The 21,498-nt window shown below is 38.9% G+C and overlaps 1 protein-coding gene across 2 annotated transcripts in view; it reads right to left on the minus strand.

The window, feature by feature from the left end:
* Positions 1 to 20,654, minus strand: part of LOC121731952 (polycomb group protein Pc) — a 28,729-nt gene extending 8,075 nt beyond the window's left edge. For both annotated transcript variants that reach the window (XR_006036306.1, XM_042121665.1), the window contains exons 1-2: positions 20,533 to 20,654; positions 19,519 to 19,898 (exon numbers count right to left, since the gene is read on the minus strand). Coding sequence is in view for 1 of the 2 variants with exons in the window: in XM_042121665.1 (XP_041977599.1) it covers positions 19,519 to 19,587 (69 nt within the window). In the remaining variant the exon portion in view is untranslated. The remainder of the gene's footprint in view (positions 1 to 19,518; positions 19,899 to 20,532) is intronic.
* Positions 20,655 to 21,498: the final 844 nt, after the last annotated feature.

The raw sequence follows: 21,498 nt of genomic DNA on the forward strand, positions 1-21,498 counted from the left end.
TAATTTAAGAGTATATTATGTAATTTAAGAGTAATAACTAGAACAATCCATATTTTAGGACCATCAAATCAAAATATGAAATCTTTTCTATCTCTGTTAGCACTTAGCTATACCACTTTCAAGACTTTTCGGAGATAAAACTGTTGTTCGTCTTCATTTCACAAGAAATTGGCTTGATAGTAATAAAAAAAAAATTGTTCTAGGGAACCCTGACTATACTATAACGAAATATGTAATATGGCATGAAACACGATTAGGCACGTGTTTCATGCACGTATACACGTATTAACGTGTTTCATGACATATAACATATTATTTGGTTTTAATTTTTGCTATTGTAAGTACCATCGAGGAAATTGATTCCTAGGCAGTTGACAGACCAAATACGACATCATGGTCGGATCATGTCGACTCAATGTTAATTGAGATCTGTCGGCTGGGTTCGACGTAACGCGACCAACTACGTTATAGGTCCCCCATCTGCCTACGAATAAACTTCTCTGAGAGTATTTCCTATTACCTATTTCCTATTTGCACTGGTATACCTAATTCATGCTGAGTTTAGTTCTGAGGAGTATATCTATCGCTTAGGTCTTAAAATATCTGCTGATCAAGATTGCAGTCTCGCAATAGATCGTACTCGTATATCCTGTGATAATGTGAAGTATAATATTATCTGCGCAAGTTTTATGCTGAGGTCCTCGCGCTGGTCATGGTTCAAACCCTACTTTAACTTTCTGGTTTCTGACGATTTTTGTCTTCAGTTTAGGGTTCCATACCCAAAGGGTTAAAACGGGACCCTATTACTGTGACTTCGATGTCTGTCCGTCTGTCTGTCTCTAGGCTGTATCTCAAGAACCACTATAGCTAGACTTCTGAAATTTTAACAGATTGTGTATTTCTGGGGCCGCTTCAACAAATACTAAAAATGAAATAAAATAAATATCCCATACAACAAACGTGATTTTTTCGGCCATTTTTGCTCTACATCAATAATTGAAATAGGTAGAACTTGAATTTTTCACAGAGTCCTTTATTATATGCAGTGTAGTGTAGTACTCCAAATATTTAATTATAATATTAAAATAAAATAAAAGTTAAAGGGGGCTCCCATACAAAAACACAATTTTTGGCCTATTTTTGCTCTATAACGGTACGGAACCCTTCGTGCACGAGTCCAACTCGCACTTGGCCGATTATTTCTATTTAATTTCACTTCTGATTATTTTAATAGATAAACTAATAACAAAAAATGACAAAAAAGAGTCGTAAAATATCACAATAATGCTTTCTAAGTGACCAATATTTTCAATGAAAATAATGAAGTCGGAAAAGCGACATTTGTATGGGACGATATCGTTACGGTTAGGTAGCATTACATAGCAACTTGTAAGTATACCTAACTCATAAGATAGGTACCAAATGAGTAGCAGGACAGACGGTCATGTTTACAGATAGTCGTTATTTGTATGCATTATAATATAAAGTCAAATTGTCAACATACATAGGGTTGCCATCACCCAAATTCCCTTCGCCGGTCAGGCACGACAAATTTCCCGGACATTTGGCCGAAATGTGGTTATTTCCCCGGACACCTCAAACAGTATTTACCATAACGTCTTGCCAATTTTTGCTTTTCCAACAAGAATTTGTTAAAATCTGACTAACTCAAGTCCGTGCAAGAAACCGTGTGTATGCTTAGCGAGTTTTTATCTTTCGTTTATTGCCGCATGACTTAAAAGTTAAATTTCTCTCATCAAAAGTGTCTGGATTTCACCCGGACGCTTTTCAAAAAACCGGCCGGGCGCGACCCGGAGGTCCTTCAAACTAGGACAAATCCGGTGAAATCCGGACGGATGGCAACCCTAAACATACAAGACAAAGACAGCAACACGTCAGTTATTCGTCATCCAACAAGCGTCAAAGTCACTTCCCTCATCCCTAAAGCAATAACAAAATTGAAACGAGAAAAGTAATAAATTGCGCCACAGGCTCGCGGAGAGGGTTAAGGGGGAGGATAGAAGGGGGAGGATAAGGGGGGAGGACTGAGGGAGATTAATGGTCCGGGCGCCCGCGGGGACCGATACGGCTCTCGGCAACGGAGTTGTACAAGTGCATTGTTTATCGCCAATGCTTCGAGTAATTTGTTACAGCGCTTTACAAAGACGCAAGGTAACGGGTAAAAAATAGGACATACATACACATGTAGTTAATAAGTTTATTTACTTATGGTCTCTTAAGTATTTTTAAACGCCTGAATCTTACAGTGTAAATATTTCGCTCTTGTATGAGTAAGCGTCGGCTTACAGGCGTGTTTCACGGCGAAATCTCTAGCAACGTTTCTCAATTTCTTATGGAGGTAAAATACTAAATAAGTCAAAAGAAAATTATTGGTTTGTCGTACCTGAAAAATCAAAAAGCCACGACGCGAAAATATATATAAGTAAGGGATGTTCTTATAATTGCGATTTCATACTGCCAGCCAAAGACTGGCTGGAAGTACCCAGCCAAAGAGTTTATTTTACCTCTGAACCTCTGAAAATCATCCTTATGTCCACGCCATAAAGATGCTATCACTGGCAAACTCTATAGTGTCGGCCTGATTAATAGCTGTGATCACAATCACGGCGCGTGACGTGACACGCGGTCACGGCGGCCGTCACGCTGACGTGACGTGTCGGTCGACGACACCGCGACCAATTAACACCATGTTTGCCGTCACTCCTAATAAATGTTCTATTTCAGTTACCACTTGTCACTGTCCGTTATGTTTTGAAGAATTTGTAATTGATTTAATTTTATATTTTTTCTAACTTTACAAGTAGCTTGCTGATAAGTGATAAGTAAGATCCTGGGGACAGTACCTAGACGAGAAAAATACTTGGTTGACTTAATCAGCGCGATAGAAGTAGTATCCCACAACCTGAACATTTTGTGGTACACTTTACGGAAAAACTATCACACCTAATTATTGATGTGTGCTTTAACTTAGTAATTTTTATTTGAAATATTTATGTTAGATGTGTTTCTTCAGTCAGTCAAGGTTTTTTATATGTAGATGTGTCGTCATCAGTCAGCCATGGTGTAACGATGCCAGCCCTCACAAAGCTCGGCTTTTAACTAGTTTTTAATTTGATTCTGTATAGTTAAGTAGGTACCCTGTGTGGTACTCACTACTCAGTATGGGTACAGGTTGAAATATCCGTACATTTATAATAGAGATTAGAGATAACAAAGTTTTTAAAGACTTCATGTTCTTAAAACTTACAACTAGCTACATATTTTTATATAATATATTATGTAGTTGATGTCTGTCTGCTTATTTAATATACAGTTCATTCCTGTAAAATGAACATATTTTCTGACAATCACTGGCAAGCTTGGTCATATATTCGGTAACATAATTGCTATTTGTTTTTTTTTATCTTCAAAATGAAAATCGTTAGAGGCTACAGACTAATATGCCGTCGACACACGCTCATGAATATTCTACGCACGATTGGACCTCCAAAGAGGACTACGTGACCCTCACAGCCGTAGCTCCGGCTCAGGCCAGTATGGAAATGTGAGGAATGTGCTGGCCTAATTGAAACTAGCTTAGCCACAAAATATGCTTAAAATTACATAAAAAAAATTAAGATAGTATTCGGCTATGAACAATTTCTTCGAGTAAAACCACATTTCCACAGGTTACAAACGATGCTTATAACGCGAAAATGGCTGTAAAAGGATCAAAAGCGTCGGAATGCGGTGTTTGGATAACCAAGGATCATTCCCGTCGTATCCGCGCATGCTTTCGTAACCAAAGTACTAGGAACGCAGAAGTCGCGAGTAGTTAGATTGCGAGCGGCGCGCGAGCGAGACGGCGCGCTCGTAGATTGCGTTAGCTAGACAAGGACAGACTGCGTGTACCGCAGACTCGCGCCAGACGCGCTCGACAGCTATCGCATGGTTGTTGACGCAGAACTGTCGAACCGAGTGTCACTACAAGCGGTAAAAATGCAGAGGGCACTTTTTACTTCGTTATTAATTTGAGAATGGGGTTCGCGTTTGTTATTTCTGGAGCGTATTCTAAAATAAAGTTAGAGCCGAAAACGGTTGAGACAGTTAATTCAGCATACCTAAAGCTGACAGGATCTATGGACACTGAAGTTTTAAAGAGAGTTTCATTATCATACAGGAATACCGAATAATATTGCTTATAGTGTGGGTTGTGGCAGCATGTGATGTAGCTCACGGTCATCGGGTATAACAAATAAATCGATAACGCAGGCTCACAGAAACTAGCATTTTAAAATACAACTCTGTCACGATATTTTCAAATACAACTCTGTTACGAATTACGATTTTAAAAATACAGCTCTATATGACTTTTATGCGACTCTGTTACGTAGATAACAAAAGGGTTTAGAATTTAGATGGTTTAAAAGCGAAAACGGCTAACCCTCTAGAGAAAAAATCCAAATTAGAAAATGGAAAACGTAAGCTGTAGATACAAGCGTAACACACAAGGGAATCAAGAGACCCTGTGTTTTATCTATATTGCAATGAAAGGGAAAGATTTGTGAAGGTATCTGCTATTGTGCTCTGTATCTGTATGTCTGTGTATCTCTCTCAAATATCTGCTGCATAAATGTCAAGTATGTTGAATTTCATGAAAATATAATAATATCACTGCAAAACAAGACTTAAGAATTTTCTGTCTGCTGTAGCTGTTAGTTGATATAGAATAACATACACTAAAATTAAACATTACAATTTAAACGCTTGGTTTTTTTTCTTTTAAATTCTAACATACTTAGCCAAACTTAAGCGTGTTACATTAATGTTACGAGATTAATAACAAATAACAAAACGTCCTTCATAATAAATCCTAACAATTTTCGCGTAACTAATCCAATCATAAAGGGTGTAGCGGGGTGGGGGTACCGGGTGGTTCTGACACGGGGGTGGGCACCCTCGGTCCCGCAGACCCCATACAAACAAACGCGGTAACGACCTGATATTAGGAGATTATGATTTGTGAGGACATACGCAATTAAGATGTATGAGGGTCCGATGAGTGCGGAAGTTTTCTTTTTTTGAAATTTCAAAAAAAGGACTTAATTACTTATATCTAAGTAGATTTTCGCGCGAGCAATGTTTTTTTTTTTGACTAACAATTGCCACCTTACCAATCCTGTGAAATCCTTGTCTTGATGTCTATCTAGCGTCTTTTCTAATGTATCAGATTTAAGACAACGACATAAGGTTGTATGACTAAAAGGTACTACTGATCTTTCATTAGTAAGGACTTTTAATTAAATAAATATGTATCGTAAAACAGTAATTTAGTAAGCTGTAGGTGGCTAACTGACCAATAATTAATGTCGAAAAACAGTAATTTAGTAAACTGTTATAGGTGGCTTATTGACCAACTAAGATCATAAATATCAGTTTAATGTACGTGAGAAACAATATATTCGATAGCGATCAACAGATCTTGATAAAGTCAAAAACATGGGTTAGGCGCTTTGTAATTGGACAAATTAATGGATCCCCCTCCGTTCAGTTCGACTGGTAACAGGCAAAAGTCAAAGTCCATACTGATATTATGAAATGTAAGAAGTGTGTCAGTCTGTTACCTGTTGCCTAATCCGCTTAGCCGATTTTGACTCGAGAAAGGACACAGGATACTTTTTATCCTGGAAAATTGTACGGTTCCCGCGAGATAAACGAGTGTCGTCGAAAACGAAAGTCTATAGTTCTATACCGCGATATGGTTAATTTGCACTTTAATTCAAGGGTCGGCAAACAACGGCCTGCGAATATTTTGCAAATAAGTTATGATTATAATCAAAGTACACAGTTTCTAAGGGATTCCAAGTGCGGCCTGCCTTTAGTTTATTTAGCCAACTTGTGCCTTTCCCAGGCATAAGTTTGTCAACCGCTGCTTTAGACTTTATATTGGATTTGCCGATGATCAGACTTAGTAAAGTTAGTAAATCATTTAAAGGTCAATGTATACGCCTGTACAAAAAAATCCCAGAAAACGTTCAAAATTTTTCGATTAATAAATTTAAAAAAGTAGTCAAAGAACGTTTGTGTGCCAAAGCCTATTATAACAAGGTCAATGATTTCATAAACGATGGCACATCTTGGGAGTAGGATGGCTCCTTGCAAGGCTACTTCTACATTATTATATTATGACTTACAATTATTTATGGATGTTGACATTGTATAATTTTATGTTACAATTGTAAATTTTATTTTAAAAAGATTAATTTTTTTTCTCACTTTTTTGGTAAAAAGTGGGACCCCGTGCGAGTTTCTTACGCCGGTTCTTCTCGCCGGGATAGTTCCCGAACCGGTGGTAGGCACCATTAGCATCAACGTTCTGAAAGTATTTGTTACAAATCTATTCGGAAATAAAACAATTTTTATTTTTATTTTATTTTATTATTTTTATTTATAGCAACATTTTAAAAACAGTTTGAAGAATTAGGTGGCACAGCTGACAGACACCGGAAAAGGTAGAAGCATTAGAAGAATGAGAAAGTAGTACTAATGGTGATTTCAGACCTCACACAGGGGCGACATTCTTATGATTACAGGAACTTTTGGAAAGCGGATGAAGGATTCGGTCTTCCATCAAAACTAATTAGGGTGTCGTGCAACGTGTCCGATAAAACGCGATAAGCGATGGGAACGGAAAGGTGTTTCATCCCTCCAGAGGATTATCCACTCTAGCACACTAGATTTAAGTTTGCAAATCTACTGTTGCGGCGTAACGGAACTGACAAAGGCCTGCTATAATTGTGCCCTTAAATATGACGTTAAGTTCAATTTGAGTAAGGATGCTTTCTAAGCAGGGGGGCCCTTCACATAGGGCCTACACGAGGGGTAGCGGTACCTACGAAATCGGTATATAAGCCCCTAGCTATAATTAAACTCATTGGAACAAGGAATTGCGTGGAGTCGCGCGTGTATTATTTAATTATATTATATTATTTTTAACCATTGTTGTTTAAGTTGCAGACTAAGGGCCTGTTTCACCACTTCCTGATAAGTGACGAATAGGCTATCCACCAATTAACTTGACAGATCAAGTCTGCAGAATCTGTCAAAAGAGTTGTGAATAGCTTATTCGGCACTTTATCAGAAAGTGGTGAAACAGGCCCTAAAAATAATAAAATGGTCACATTTAGCAATTCCTCTCAATCAATTCAGCAAATGAATTGTCAAAACTATCAAACTGACAAATGTCAAAACAGTACAAAAATACAGAAATGAATTGCAAGCAGAGTTGCATTTTGCGATTTTAGAAAAATGAATCATATTATGATTGCCATGGTGCCATACTAATATTTAGTCACTTCAATAAAATAATATAGGCGAAATACTTTATATGGCAAAACATCGTTTGCCGGGACAGCTAGTCAGTAGATAATACTTAAATAATATTTTTTCCTTTTAGGGTTCCGTACTCAAAGGGTAAAAACGGGACGCTATTACTGAGACGTCGATGTCTGTCCGTCTGTCTGTCTGTCTCCAGGCTGTAACTCAAGAACTGCTACATCTTGACTTTTGAAATTTTCACAGATTAGGTACGCATTTCTGGTGCTGCTATAACAACAAATACTAAAAACAAATTAAATTTAATTTTTAAGGGCGGCTCCGGCACAACAAACGTTATTTTTTGGTTTTTTTTTTGGCTCGTAATTTCACAGATTAGGTACGCATTTCTGGTGCTGCTATAACAACAAATACTAAAAACAAATTAAATTTAATTTTTAAGGGCGGCTCCGGCACAACAAACGTTATTTTTTGTTTTTTTTTTTGGCTCGTAATCCATAATGGCAACATAATATGTTATTATAGACACTTGAAATTTTCACAAAATCCTCAATTGTATGATCAAATAAAATCAAATATATATGGGGGGCTCTCATACAAAAACACATTTTTTTCCTTATTTTCGCTCTATAACGGTACGGAACCCTTCGTGCGACCGACGAGTCCGACTCGCACTTGGCCGCTTATTTATTTAAATTGTCTTTTAATATCATATTTTTAAGCCAATCAAAGAACATTCTATAGACGGTTCGTTCGTCAAGATATCAACTTTGGTTCACGGAACCAAACCTGCACAGTCCACTTGTCCAGTACTCTTCCTGCAATGCCCTTGCAATCTGCAGAAACCTGAATATGATCTCACAAAATACATTATATTTTGTCATAATACTTAAATCTACTACGATTTTTTGCCCATGCATAACGAGTTTTTTAGGTTACATCAATTTCAGGAATAATCTTTCAAAAAGTAATCAATCAATATCTACCTTTTCACTTTACAAAAACTAAACTTGTAGTTATATATGGCGTTTAAAAATGGAAAAAATATCTAAGTAAGTCGACTCCATCCCTCGTCCTGTGCCGCTCACACTTTTTTATCCACCGATATCGCTACGTAGCTGTAGGTATTGTAAGGGAATATGGCTTTGTCGCTGGTATCGGCGTCACGCATGACTGACTTGTCCGTCACAAAGGGGCTGATTATGAACTTTTATGAAGCAATAACGTTATGTATTGCCAGCTGTCTTTTGTTAACGTTCTTCTGAGCTGTTTCATAATCGACGGATTAATCGGAAGTTTTGTATGTTGCTTTAAAGAAACAGAACTTCCGGATATTAGTTAATTAGGAAGGAATTAATTAGGAATTGAGATTTGGGCTACGTAAATCGAATTGAATCGAATTTTAGACTATAAAATATGATTTCACCATTTTTTGCTAGTAACGGTGTTTTTACCCGACTCGACTACGAAAGGCAGTAATTTTTAATACCAATTTTTTTTTTGTAATGATAGTAATTAGTGCAAAATGAGAACTGGTGAGATGAGAAAATGAAAAATCGTGTGCGATTTTTTATGAGAAAGGAGTGTGAAAAAGCGCCATCTAGTTCTCGACGGGCGCACTAGCTGGTGGACTAGTTCATCAAAGTTCTACGCTCGAACAAAAAACAAAAATAAAACAGAAAATAATCGAAGTAGGCTGAGAACCTGTAATAAAGGCATAAAAACAGTAATTGGAATAAGAAAAATTAGGATACTAGATGAAACAAGCTAACAAACATCGAAAACGAGACTTTGTTTACCTATTTATACGTTTGTAAAGCTGTTGCACGATATTTTACCGGGCCGCACTGCTCGCCTCCGATTGGCCGGCGGTAATGGCGGGGCGCATGCGCAATCGACGGCCGCTGGCTCAAAGCCGAATACTGGCGCGTTTATTATAAGATACCAGGGCCGCAGCGCTCCGTAGGAGTTGCTAAGCCCAGTTTGCTGTTGTATTCGAAAATCAACCTTATATCAATAACAGTGAGGTTGAAAATCCAAACTTAACGACATTGTTTTACATTTAAATAATGCCGACAGATAAGAACTTATTTCGTGCACAATGTAAAATAGACTTTAACACGTAAGGCTTAAGAACGATATCATTTTGCAGCTATTTACTAAGCGGTATTCCGACACGCCAAAGCCACTGGAATCTTGGTTACCGGTTGACAATGAAAGATGAAGCAATGAATGAATGAAAACAATTGGAACAAAACTTTAAACAACGCTGCTGTGATTATGATTTGTGACAACGGCGGCTCTATTATTTCAGTAATCATGATAACTTTGCTTTTGTTGTTTATGTATTACCTACTACCACCATTAGTCGAAAAATATCAACATTTTTATGGTGAATCAAACAAAGTCTTTAGTAATTTTAACAACAATAGTTACTCCAACTACTGTGATTACGTGATACGTCATTTAGTAGGATTAAAAAAAAATGATTAAAACACAAATACAAGTTTAGAGAAATCGTATTCTATGTAAAATAAAGTCACTATTGAGTATTGTACTTATTTTTAAGCTACAAGTTACAACCAGCGTGGTAAAATGCTTTTTACATAGAAAAAACTTATGCGTGTAAAATATAGATGGCGCTTAGTTTACTCGATGAAAAAAGAGAGGGCGCTAACAGTCACATAAAACTTTCGCCAGTACGGTACTTGTTTCTTGCTAATTTACTAATTAAATTAGGTGAGATAAGCCTAATTATCTTTTATAACAGCGCAAAAAGTACTTATAGGTAGAAATTACCACAATATGACCCTAGACAACACCTTTATTTAACGATTCATTAAAATGTAATTTATCCGTACTCTACGCTAACGACCGCGGCTTATAGCTATAAAACTGCAAAGGACTCTTAAATTTTGTGTTAATTACCGACTCCAGAGCATAAATTATACTCGCATAATAAACAACAAATTATTTTTATTATCCACCATACTACATTTTTTAGAATAAAATATTACTTTAATGAAAGAAAAGACATCTTTAGTTAAAATAAGTAGAATTCCATAACAGCCAAAAAAGTCCTACCAACGCATAAAATATCGTCCGCCAGAAGCCCAGAACCCTACCACTGAGAACTATAGTTCACACAGTAATAATTCACACGAGCAGACAAGTGTTAGAGTGGAGACCACGCTTAGGCAAACGTAGTGTAGGACGTCCCGCAGCACGGTGGACCGACGATTTGAAGAAAGTGGCTGGCAGCGAATGGATGAGGGCTGCCCAAGATCGGGATGGTTGGCGCTCATTGGGGGAGGCCTGGCGAAGTGCGCAGCGGGTCATAGCGGTAAGGGTCATCAGGGGGTACCGTACGGTCTCCTGGGCGGCAGCTACTGCCCTGGCAGGAGACCCGCCGTGGGAGCTGGTTGCAAGGGTCTTCGCCGAGTTGCACCTCCTCGCTTCAGAGAGGAGGTCGCGGGGTGAAGGCCTACAATGGGAGGAGCTCCGGCGGGTACGAAGGCTAGGAGAGCAGTGGCTGTTGAGGAGGTGGGGTGAGGACCTGGCGCAGGCCCGGTACGGTCAACGTACTGCTCAGGCTCTGCGTCCAGTTCTTGCGGCGTGGATGCGTCGCAAGAGAAAACCCCTCACCTTCCGCCTTACACAGGTACTCACCTGACACGGATGTTTCGGTGCGTACTTGTGTAAGGTCGCCAGGAGGGAGCCTACGCCAGCCTGCCATGAGTGCGGCGCTGCGGAGGACACGACCCAGCACACCCTCGAGGTGTGCCATCGTTGGGCCGTGCAGCGCCATGATCTCATCATGGCGGTGCTTGGGCGGGACCTCTCGCTCTCGAGCATGGTTCGCTGCATGCTCGAGAGCGATGAGGTCTGGCAGGCGGCGGTCTCTTTCTGCGAAACCGTCCTTTCGCAGAACCTCTTTCTGCGAAAGGACGGTTTCGCAGAAAGAGCGGAACAGAGAGGATGACCCATCCGCTCCGCTCCGCCGGCGTAGGACGGGAGTGCGGAGGCGTCGTTACGCGAACCTCCACACTTCCGTCTAATCCGGGGCTCCGGGCAAGGATGGGAACCTGCCCGGCGGCAACAAGCCGCTCAGAAGAGTCGAGCGAGTACCTGGGCCACTGGGTCACCGAGTCGCTGGCTGATGACCTGGACATGTCGAGGGAACGTAGGGCACTGTCAGTCAGGGCGAATATGTTGGCTCGTAGGTTTGCTAAATGCACTGCAGAAGTGAAGGTAACATTGTTTCGTGCCTATTGTCAGGCTTTCTATACGCGCAGCCTATGGGTTAAACACACGCTAACGGCTTACAGTGCCCTGCGGGTCCAATATAATATTGGGTTCCGGGCACTGATGGGGCTGCCGCGATTCTGCAGCACGTGGCTGTTCGCGGACGCCGGAGTGGATGGCTTTGCATCAGTAATGCAAAAAAGATAGATTGCATCCCTGATGAGAAGAGTTCGCGACAGCTCCAACAGTTACCCACGACTCATTGCCAGTCGAATGGACAGTGATTGTCCATTCATGATGAAATGGACTCCAATGCATGCACAATGTTTTTAATTATTTTTATTTATTTACCTAGTTCTTTTTGGTTATGTTTGTGTAATAAGAAATTAATATTTTATTATCATTTTATAAATATGGACTATGAGTCTGAAATTAATGATTTCAATTTGAATATAAAAATTACATAAAAACCTATTCTCAGGCCTAACGAATGTACTATCAGAGAACTGAGAAGTTGATTGCTAGTCAGATGGGGGACCAACGTAGTTTAGTCGCGTTACGTCAAACCCAGCCGATAGATTAACATTGAATTGACATGATCCGACCAAATGACGTTGGTCTGTCATCTGCCTAGGAATCAATTTCCTCGATGGTACATACAAAATTTCATTAAAATCGGTTGAAGCGTTTTGGAGGACTTCGCGCACAAACACTGTGACCCGAGAATTTTAGAATATTAGAGATTAGATTCTAAGATAATATTGATAGATATGTGATTTGTGAAGGCATCCACCAAGATAGTGTTTGCAAAATTTTACCCCGCTAAGGTGGTTAAAAGGGGGATTTAAGTTGACATGCCAGTAATTGTACGCGAACAAGAACTACTGCTCATATCCTAGAGTCTAGACTGTTGTTGTTAAATGTCATAAAATTTTGCCCAACGTTATTCAACTTATCAACAAACTATAACCCCACTGTTTAATTAAATAAGTTCTTAACTTCTGGCGCAGGATGTCATGTCCTATTTAAACAATACCGAACAAATGTGTTCAATTTTTATAGTAAACTTATATGAAATATTTAAATTAAAGGTAATGAAGTGAGCAATAAACAAATAAAAATATATGAGAAAGCTTTGCAGATTAATTCATCAAGATTCAATCCCCATACGGTCACCGGTGACCGAGACACAATAGAAATTCTATTGTGTCTCGTTTTTCTACGATCGACGGGTTAAATAGAATGAGGTATTCGTCTGAACTCCGAATTCCGAAATGTGGAAAAGAGGAGAGCCAAATAAAATGTTATTTACTTGTAAATTTTTCTCGCGTACTTATTTTTGTCCAAAATGAAAGATGATTCGCTTTTCTGAAGGTTCGCTTCTTTTGTCGCTATAACAACACTTACTGAAAACAAAATAAATTAAATATTTAAATTCCCATACAACAAACGTAATTTTTTTTTAATTTTTTGCTCGATATAAATAATGGCAACACATAGGCACTTGAAATGTTCACAAAATACTCATTTGCATTTGTACTTTAATAATTAATAGTAAAATTTAAATAAAAGGGCCATACAAAAAAAAACACAATTTTTAGCCTATTTTGCTCTTTAGTGGTACGGAATCCTTCGTGCGCGAGTCCAACTCGCATATTTTATTATTACTTTACACAGATTATTATTAAAAGCATTTTAAACTCCTTAATTCCTTTTAAGACTTGTGAGTTGTGCAACAATAATACATTTATAGGACAAGTTTAGAGTATTCGTCTTTGTCGAAACAAAGCGTAGGCGGGTGGCGAGAGAAAACGCATTTAAGGGTTCTCGTATTGTTCAAACAATTTGAGTGGCCAGTAGCCAGTAGCTACTGTAGTACAGTAGTAGTTTAATATAACCACACACGAGGCCCTTATTAGCATAAACATTAAATATAAAAACTAAACTACATATTTAGTGTCGATCAAAAAACCTTTTTTGTATCGAAGGGTCATGGCAGGATCCTCATGATATTAGAATCTAGTCTCTAGCTGACTAGAGTGTATGGTCAATTTAATAACAATTATCAAGCTATTCGCAATGAGTTTAGTCGCAACTTTAATTAAATCGAACTTCGCATACACATTGAATAGTAGCCGTGCAAATGAGACAATAATCGGCCAAGTGCGAGTTGGACTCGCGCACGAAGGGTTCCGTTTCCGTACCATTATAGAGAATTATTATTTTTAACAAAAATTAAAACCGACTTCCAAGGTAAAAACGATAATAACATCCTTATAATATGAACTAAAAAGTATTAAATAATTTTTCCTATCTAATAGTGCCTTGTTCCGAATTCGGCTAAACCTCAACTATTTTTGTACTCAATCTTCATCATTTTGAAGTCGGTACCAGATAGCTGAATCTTTAGTTCTCTGACAGAATATTTGAAACTTTTGGAACTGGCACCGACTTCAAAATTATGAAGATTGAGTACAGAACTAGTTGAGGTTTAGCCGAATTCGGAAAAAGGCACTATTAGATAGGAAAAATTCTTTTTAGTTCATATTATAAGGATGTTATTATTGTTTTACCTTGGAAGTCGGTTTTAATTTTTTGTTAAAAATAATAATTTCACCATCGCGTAAGAAACTACTTCAACCCCTTAATATTATCTTAATCTTGGTAAATGTTTACAAACCTACCCCAATTTATTTGACAAACTACTACAAAAGAAAGTCGACGGAGCCCCACTACGCGGGGCTCCTATATCTGGGTGTTGTGGTCTCTAAGTTCCAACCTAACCTAACCTACTTTTGGACTTTCTAGATTGTGTTTGTTTTTGTTTTGGCGGGGGGCTGCGCCCCCCGAGCCCCCCCTCCCCTTCGATATCCGTGGCTGAGTAGTTAAGTAAGACCCACTCATCACAGCCTTGAGATGCCTTAAAAATACTTCGTAAACATCAGAAAACAGATGATCTTATCTGAAGATTACGAAAATCTCAAATGCGAATTTCTTCTAAACGGAGAGTTTACTGGCGGTGGAAACGGTAAGTAGGAGTTTTTTTTCACCCAAAACAATCCTCCTTAACCCATGTCACCAACATTTAATTGACGTAGGTTCCTAAACCTTAGCCAAATTTTTCTAAGTATTTTCGCCATACTAACAAGGGTCACATTTCGGCCTGTCATTCGACAGGGGTTGATTTTTGAGAAAAGTTTATCTGAGCTTTTTTGCTCCCCTTGGCGCCCCCTATCGATTGGTATATTCAAAAAGGGTGGTTATAAGAGGTTAAAATTTTGACGAAAAATTTATCAAAGTATTTTTTCCATAGTGCCCCGTTTCCTTCAGTCCAACCCAAATGTGTGCCTTACGCTCTGGAGTAAAGGTTGAATTTGTTACTTATGTTCAATTTTGTGGTACTTGAAATATTATGTATTTTGAAACAACATTATGAAACAATATTAAGTATATTTTTTTATACTATAATCGCTTTGAAATATACCAAATAAATAAGGACATAACGTGATGACTGATGATATTTTATGGTGTTGTGTGTATATTGTATCCATATACAACCATGTGAGTTGTGACATTGGTGACCCTGACATGGTAGTGATGATGATGATGATGATCAATGTAATTTGCATAGTAGCTTATGCTTTCAGTTCTCAAAACAACGCCTAAACCCCCAAACTTGTATCTACAGGGTGTAACAAAAATAAGTGATAATACTTTAGGGTGTGTACGTGTCCACTGTGAAAGTAGCAGCGCTGAAAGACCAAAATTTTTTTTCACTTTTGTATGGGGAAACTCGTGACGCTCGGGCCCTTGCCCATACAAAAGTGAAAAAAAATTTTTCGTCTTTCAGCGCTGCTACTTTCACAGTGAACTCTCTATAAGGAGCACGTACACACCCTAAAGTATTATCACTTATTTTTGTTACACACTGTATAAGGAATCCGGAGTTCTCTTAGTATCTTCGGAACCATAGTATACCTTGGTGCAAAATCTTGCGTTTTGGTAGCATATGCTTAGGATGCTTCTCATAAAACCAAAATCACCATATGTTTCCATATAAATTTTGAGGAGTTCCCTCGATTACTCATGGATCCCATCATCAGATCACCACTTTTGTGAAAATGGGACCCAATTGGAGTGAAACCTAATATAACAAAACAAACATTTTGAAAATCGGTTCACAAACGGCGGAGTAGTCGAACATACAAAAAAAAAATATATCCACAGCCGAATATATAACCTCCTCGTTTTTTGGAAGTCGGTAAAAAAATAGACCAAAAATTGTGTTTTTTGTATGGGAGCCCCCCTTAATTATTTATTTTATTTAAATAGGTATTATAATTAATTATTAAAGTACACATACATTTAAGGGCTTTGCGAAAATTTCAAGTGCCTACCTCTTATCATTATCGATTACGAGCAAAAAAAGGCCGTCAAAATCACGATTGTTGTATGGGAGCCTCCTTTAAATTTTAATATTATTTTGTTTTTAGTATTTAATTTTGTTGTTATAGCGGCAACAGCTGATGTAGGTACATAATCTGTGTAAATTTCAGAAGTCTAGCTATAGCGGTTCTTGAGATACAGCCTGGCCAAAGACAGACAGACGGACGTCTGTCCGTCACGAAGTCTTAGTAATAGGGTCCCGTTTTTACCCTTTGGGTACGGAACCCTAAAAATGAAGCTTTAAAAGATAGACTCAAGCTGTACTGCAAACAGGGAATGTCGTGAATAGCATTTCAAGTAAGATTGTTTTTTTCTTTATGGAAAGAAAGAATGAATGAAAAATAAATCAATTAACTAACACTAATTACCTACCTAAGTTGAGTAAAATAACAATAACGGTACATCCGTTCCCATTTAGTTATGTTGCGAACGAATCCTAAACGAAAATATCGATTGTCGACTGAAGAGCGGTTTAACTTTAGCAAATTTACAGGTTATAGGACTAGAATGAAAAAAAAATAAACCGGCAAGGCGCCAGACGTACGCGGTACGTACGAGTAACTTAACTACAAGAAACACAATAATTATTGTATGGGAATTGGGACCTCCAAAATATTTTTAATCAGTACTGAAACTTATTATTTTAGTATCGTCCTTCAAGAATCTAGATCATCAGAATTCTTCTATCTTACAACAGCAATGTAATAGGGCAAAATTTTGGACCCTGCTGATATTGACAATGGAAACAACAAAATAGTAAGGCTGTTTTACGTAAGGTTTTCGTCTAGATTTGTGCAATTTTTATTGTTTCCTTCTTCAACTATAGCATTAGTCAAAGCTCAAAAGGGACCACAAGTTATATCAATTATTATCATCCTATCAACCCATTTCAAAGTCTAATGAGCGAGGTCCGGGCCGGGGTAAATTACGCCCAATAAATATAATATAATTTGTTGTTTGAAATAATTTAAACCTTTACTATAGTCCAAACGACGATACGAGTCGCAAAACTTTGTTTAATGTCAAAATTTGTGTAAAATATTGAGACAATTCTTTGCTTGCACTATAATAATCAGTATGTATTTTTATTGGACTGTTCTTCCTAGGACTATGTCTTCCGGTCCTAGTAAGGACAGTCCTATAAAAAAATAAAAAAATTCAAAGATTTTCTCCTCAGTCCTCACTATCAAACATATAATAGGATGGACCAAGAGAAAATTGTATTACTTTTATATTGCTGTTTTTTTCAAATCAAATCAAAATTTATTTATTTTTTATAGCCGCAATGTTTGTTTTATAAACATTGCGGCTTTTTATATAAATAATTTTACTTATTTAAAATTTTAAAAACTACCAAGTCAATCTAGAGAGTTCGTGCTTGACCTGTTTTTAAATATAGCCATTGTTTATTACCATATCCTGATCGTGCTAAGTTTTTCGATAGGACTTATTAGCTTGAATTTGGAATGAGAAACGTTCGCCAGATTTTACACAGAAGCTAGTAAAAAATAACGTGAAGCCAAAACAAAGGGAAAAGAAAATTAAGAGATGAGATAGAAGTCATTACTCGAGCGTCGACTGTACTTGGGTATTATTTATACATTTTTAATACATTTCGATCTAAATTTGAAGTAAGTTCACTATGGGCTACAATGCTACCAATCCATATCTAACTTACTAATCGCCTAGTAATTACACATTACAATCATGGCATATTAATTTTGTAGATTTTTCATAAGATTGAGAACGTATCTAAAAACATATTTTATCAACAAACCCTGTGTACTTTTGGACATCATTGTTTTTACATGTAACCTTTTCCTCTATTTCTCTTACATCTGATCTAACTCCTGTACAAAGCTAAAAAAGTAAAACTAAATACGTACCCATACGACGTCAACTTTATATGACGCCAAATCCGAAGACGTAAAATAATCTGAAGGGTGAGATGTTCCTGTAGTTATCGCATTCGAATCGTTATCGAAAATAATCCACTGCTGAACATAAAACACACTCTTCTTTTTGGAAGTCCTTTAATGATTTGTATTCAAAAATCAAAATCAAAATATTTATTACTAAATAGGTTAACAAAGTTAAAACTTTCAGAACGTCTACATGAGGCCTACCACCGGTTTGGGAACTACCGGCCAGAAGAAGCGGCGTAAGAAACTCGCACGGGGCCACCTTTTACCAAAATGTGGTATGATAACACAGGGCCCATACAATATTAGACATTCTTTATTCGATAACGTTACGATTGCAATTTGGCCATTTCAACAAGGACTAGAACTAAACACCAAAGTAGGAAATACATAGAAACTTTTTTAGTAGATAATATAGATACGTGTACACAGAGGGTAGGCCTTTCTTAGAACTTTCGCCTGCCTGCGACCCTCTGTCAATCAACTTTTCGGCAACAATTACAAAGGCAGGTTAGAAAGTTCTAAGTTAAGGGACACCATATTGCAGTGTTCTTCATGTTTGTCTACAAGGTACATGAAGGAAAACTTCAATACATATTATTATGTAGTACCATAAAATAACAGCCACTTGGTTCATACTAAAATTAGTTTCTATGATTACCTTCTTTAATATTATAATTTTATTTTCTTTATTTATTAAAGATGGTTTGTTCGCTTTGCGAGCATGTCACCCTCATATTACTACTACACACGTATTAAAATAATCACCCAAATCTAACATAAAAAATACTCTACCATGCAGTTATTTACTAAAACATCATACTTTTTGTGCTTCTAACCAAGCCTATACTATGTTATACTATACTCCATTTCAATTCAGTTAGATCGTATTGTAAACAAAACTCAGTATGGGCATACTATAATACCACCAATTTAAATGAAACATGTATGCCTGGTTTCTGAAGATTTTGACAAGAGTTTACCTATTTACTAGCGCTTTTGATTGGCTTACGTGAAACAGTTAACTTATCAGTTATCACGCTATTGAAAAGATAAACTCTAGTCAAACACATTAATGTGGTATACTTTCAGTTGTTTACATTCATTTCTAAATGTATTCAAACGTAGTACGAAGAATATATTCTTATTAAATAACTGGTTCTTTATCATTATGGCTAAAAGCAGGAACTACCGAGTTGGCAACAGACATCAAAAGCCAAGTCAGGTACATCTACAAGGTTGTCCCACACCACCGAAACTCGTTTCTATACTAAACATGATCTCGAGAAGGGAGACATTCATTCCCACCGCCCTTAGGTTCGGAATAAAGAGCAGGGGAACAAGGGACGGGCCGAAGGAGTCCAAACCCTTGCGATATCTCAACAGCTGCTCCTTTCACAATACCCAGATTAAGCTACACGAACTGTCAATTAAAATGCAGTGCAGAGCATTTCGTATACAATGCTGAAGCGCGTTTGTGCATGCCGGGAGTATTGAGCAAGTGATATCTGATACCGCGATGTGATACGTATGCGTTTCGTTATTACGTGCGGTGCTGCTTAGTGCTTACCCGTCTAATCCTCTGCTTCATGATGCGCTCAGCGGCGTACACGCTGTCGCCGAGCTCCATCTTGTGCATCCCCAGTTTTGCGGCTTAAAGTATCCCGATCCAAGAGAAAAACACTGCAATCCAGGTGGGGCAATCCGAACACTGCATCCGATTTGGGGAGTCACCGCAATCCAGTGCACATGTTCGACACTCTCACAATGCTTCAAAGTTGCCGCGCAAACGACCCGGTGTCACGGCGCGGCGCGACACGTCCACACTCCTCGACTGCAGAATTCGAACTGAGGAAGGGGGGGACTCGCCCCCGCCCCGCGTCCCGCGCCCGCTCTCCCCGTAGCGCCGATAGAGTGCGCCACGCACCCGCAGACACCCGTTCGATATTTCTGTAAACAAGTTATATTTTCATCTCCCATTTTAGGTTTTCAGCGAGTTTTTTAATAGCTCACTGGAATTGAGGGTAATTATTGCGTTCATCGTATTGGAAGTTACTAAAACTATACGTTGGAGGCATAATATCGTAGTAGTAGGTATATCTATAGGAGCCCCGTAAGTAAATAAACAGATACATAACAAATTATATACTTCGCCGGAACCCGGTATATTACAAACAATACATCTTACTGCAAGAAAAATAGCCGAAGCTACGAGGAGCGCTACATTATCTCGATTGGAAACTGCAATTAGTTTTGGTAGGTAGGTATAGTGCTTCTGTACGTAAATCGTGTCTCGGCTCTCGGCGCTCGCTCCCCGCGGCCGCGGCGCGGCGCGGTGGAGGCACAGTGCGACGTTGTCGCTCTTCGCCAGCTGCGAGAGAAACACCGCGCCGAGCGCCTACCCTATTATTTACGCGCGACGTTGTCGTGCGTTCGGCCTACGTTGATTACGAGGACACAGTTTTTACGTTCTATCGTTCCACTCGGAATTTCTGCTTGAAATTTTTATTGCACTACTATTTTTGTATTATGATACTAAAATTAGTACTTAGATACGTCTAGCGACAGTAAATTGTAAAATTACCTTGACTTAAAATTTTGGCTCGGTAATCCAGTATTCACTCGGTAGCACAATCTTGGGCACAAATTCTCTGTCAAAAACCACTGAAACAGTATCCTGAAAATTTCAGCAAAACGTCCTACCACAGCAGCGGACGAGAAGTAACTAAGGCGATCCGGTCGTATCGAATCGGATCGGTACTCGTGGAAGGTCGGCGTTTCGGTGCTAGCGGGGCGCGCGGCGGGGTAGCGGCGGGCGCCCGGGATTGGCCGACGGGCGCGGGCGGCGGGCGACGCGGCGCCGCGGGCCAATGACGGCGCGGCCGCTCGCGCCCCGCCCGCGGCCTGCACGAAGCCCGCTATCGCCCTCTCGCTCGCCGCCGCTGACGCGCTCGATTTCGCTTTGTTTTTTGTAGCGCGCCGCTCACATAGAAAAATATATCGGACATTTTGGATTACGTGCGCGAGGGTCGTCCGGGGAGCCGAACACGTTTATTTATTCTGTCGGTATACGCCGCGGGGCGACCGGCGATAAATATACGCGCGCCGACACGCCGACACGACGAGATAAATATGGAACGGCCGGGCTTCGGGCGCGCTTGATTTACGATCACGCGGCGCAAGTTTTGAGGTCTACGCTTTATTTAGAAATTCGTTAGGATAACCGCCGACCTGTTTGGGAAGTTAGATTTTATGGTCGGATACCGATGCCGGGCTCGGGTTTCTCGGTACGCCTTTTTAAGATTATAGAGTTGACGCAGCCGGCTCAGCTCTCGGCAGTCTACAGATTGTTAAAATAACTCCATATTTTACAAATACGGGTTACAAGTTTACAACTTACAGACTTTGCGCTGTAAAAAGAATTTACCAATCCAAAAGCAATTTCGAAATGTAGCGCGGCCAGTCAATTGACAGTGCGATAGTCTGTCTGTCTGTTACCTCTTCACGCCCAAACGACAAACCGCTGAACCGATTTAGCTGGAACCGAATT

This window comes from Aricia agestis, chromosome 11 (genome assembly GCF_905147365.1).
Source record: "Aricia agestis chromosome 11, ilAriAges1.1, whole genome shotgun sequence".
NCBI classification, from domain to species: domain Eukaryota; kingdom Metazoa; phylum Arthropoda; class Insecta; order Lepidoptera; family Lycaenidae; genus Aricia; species Aricia agestis.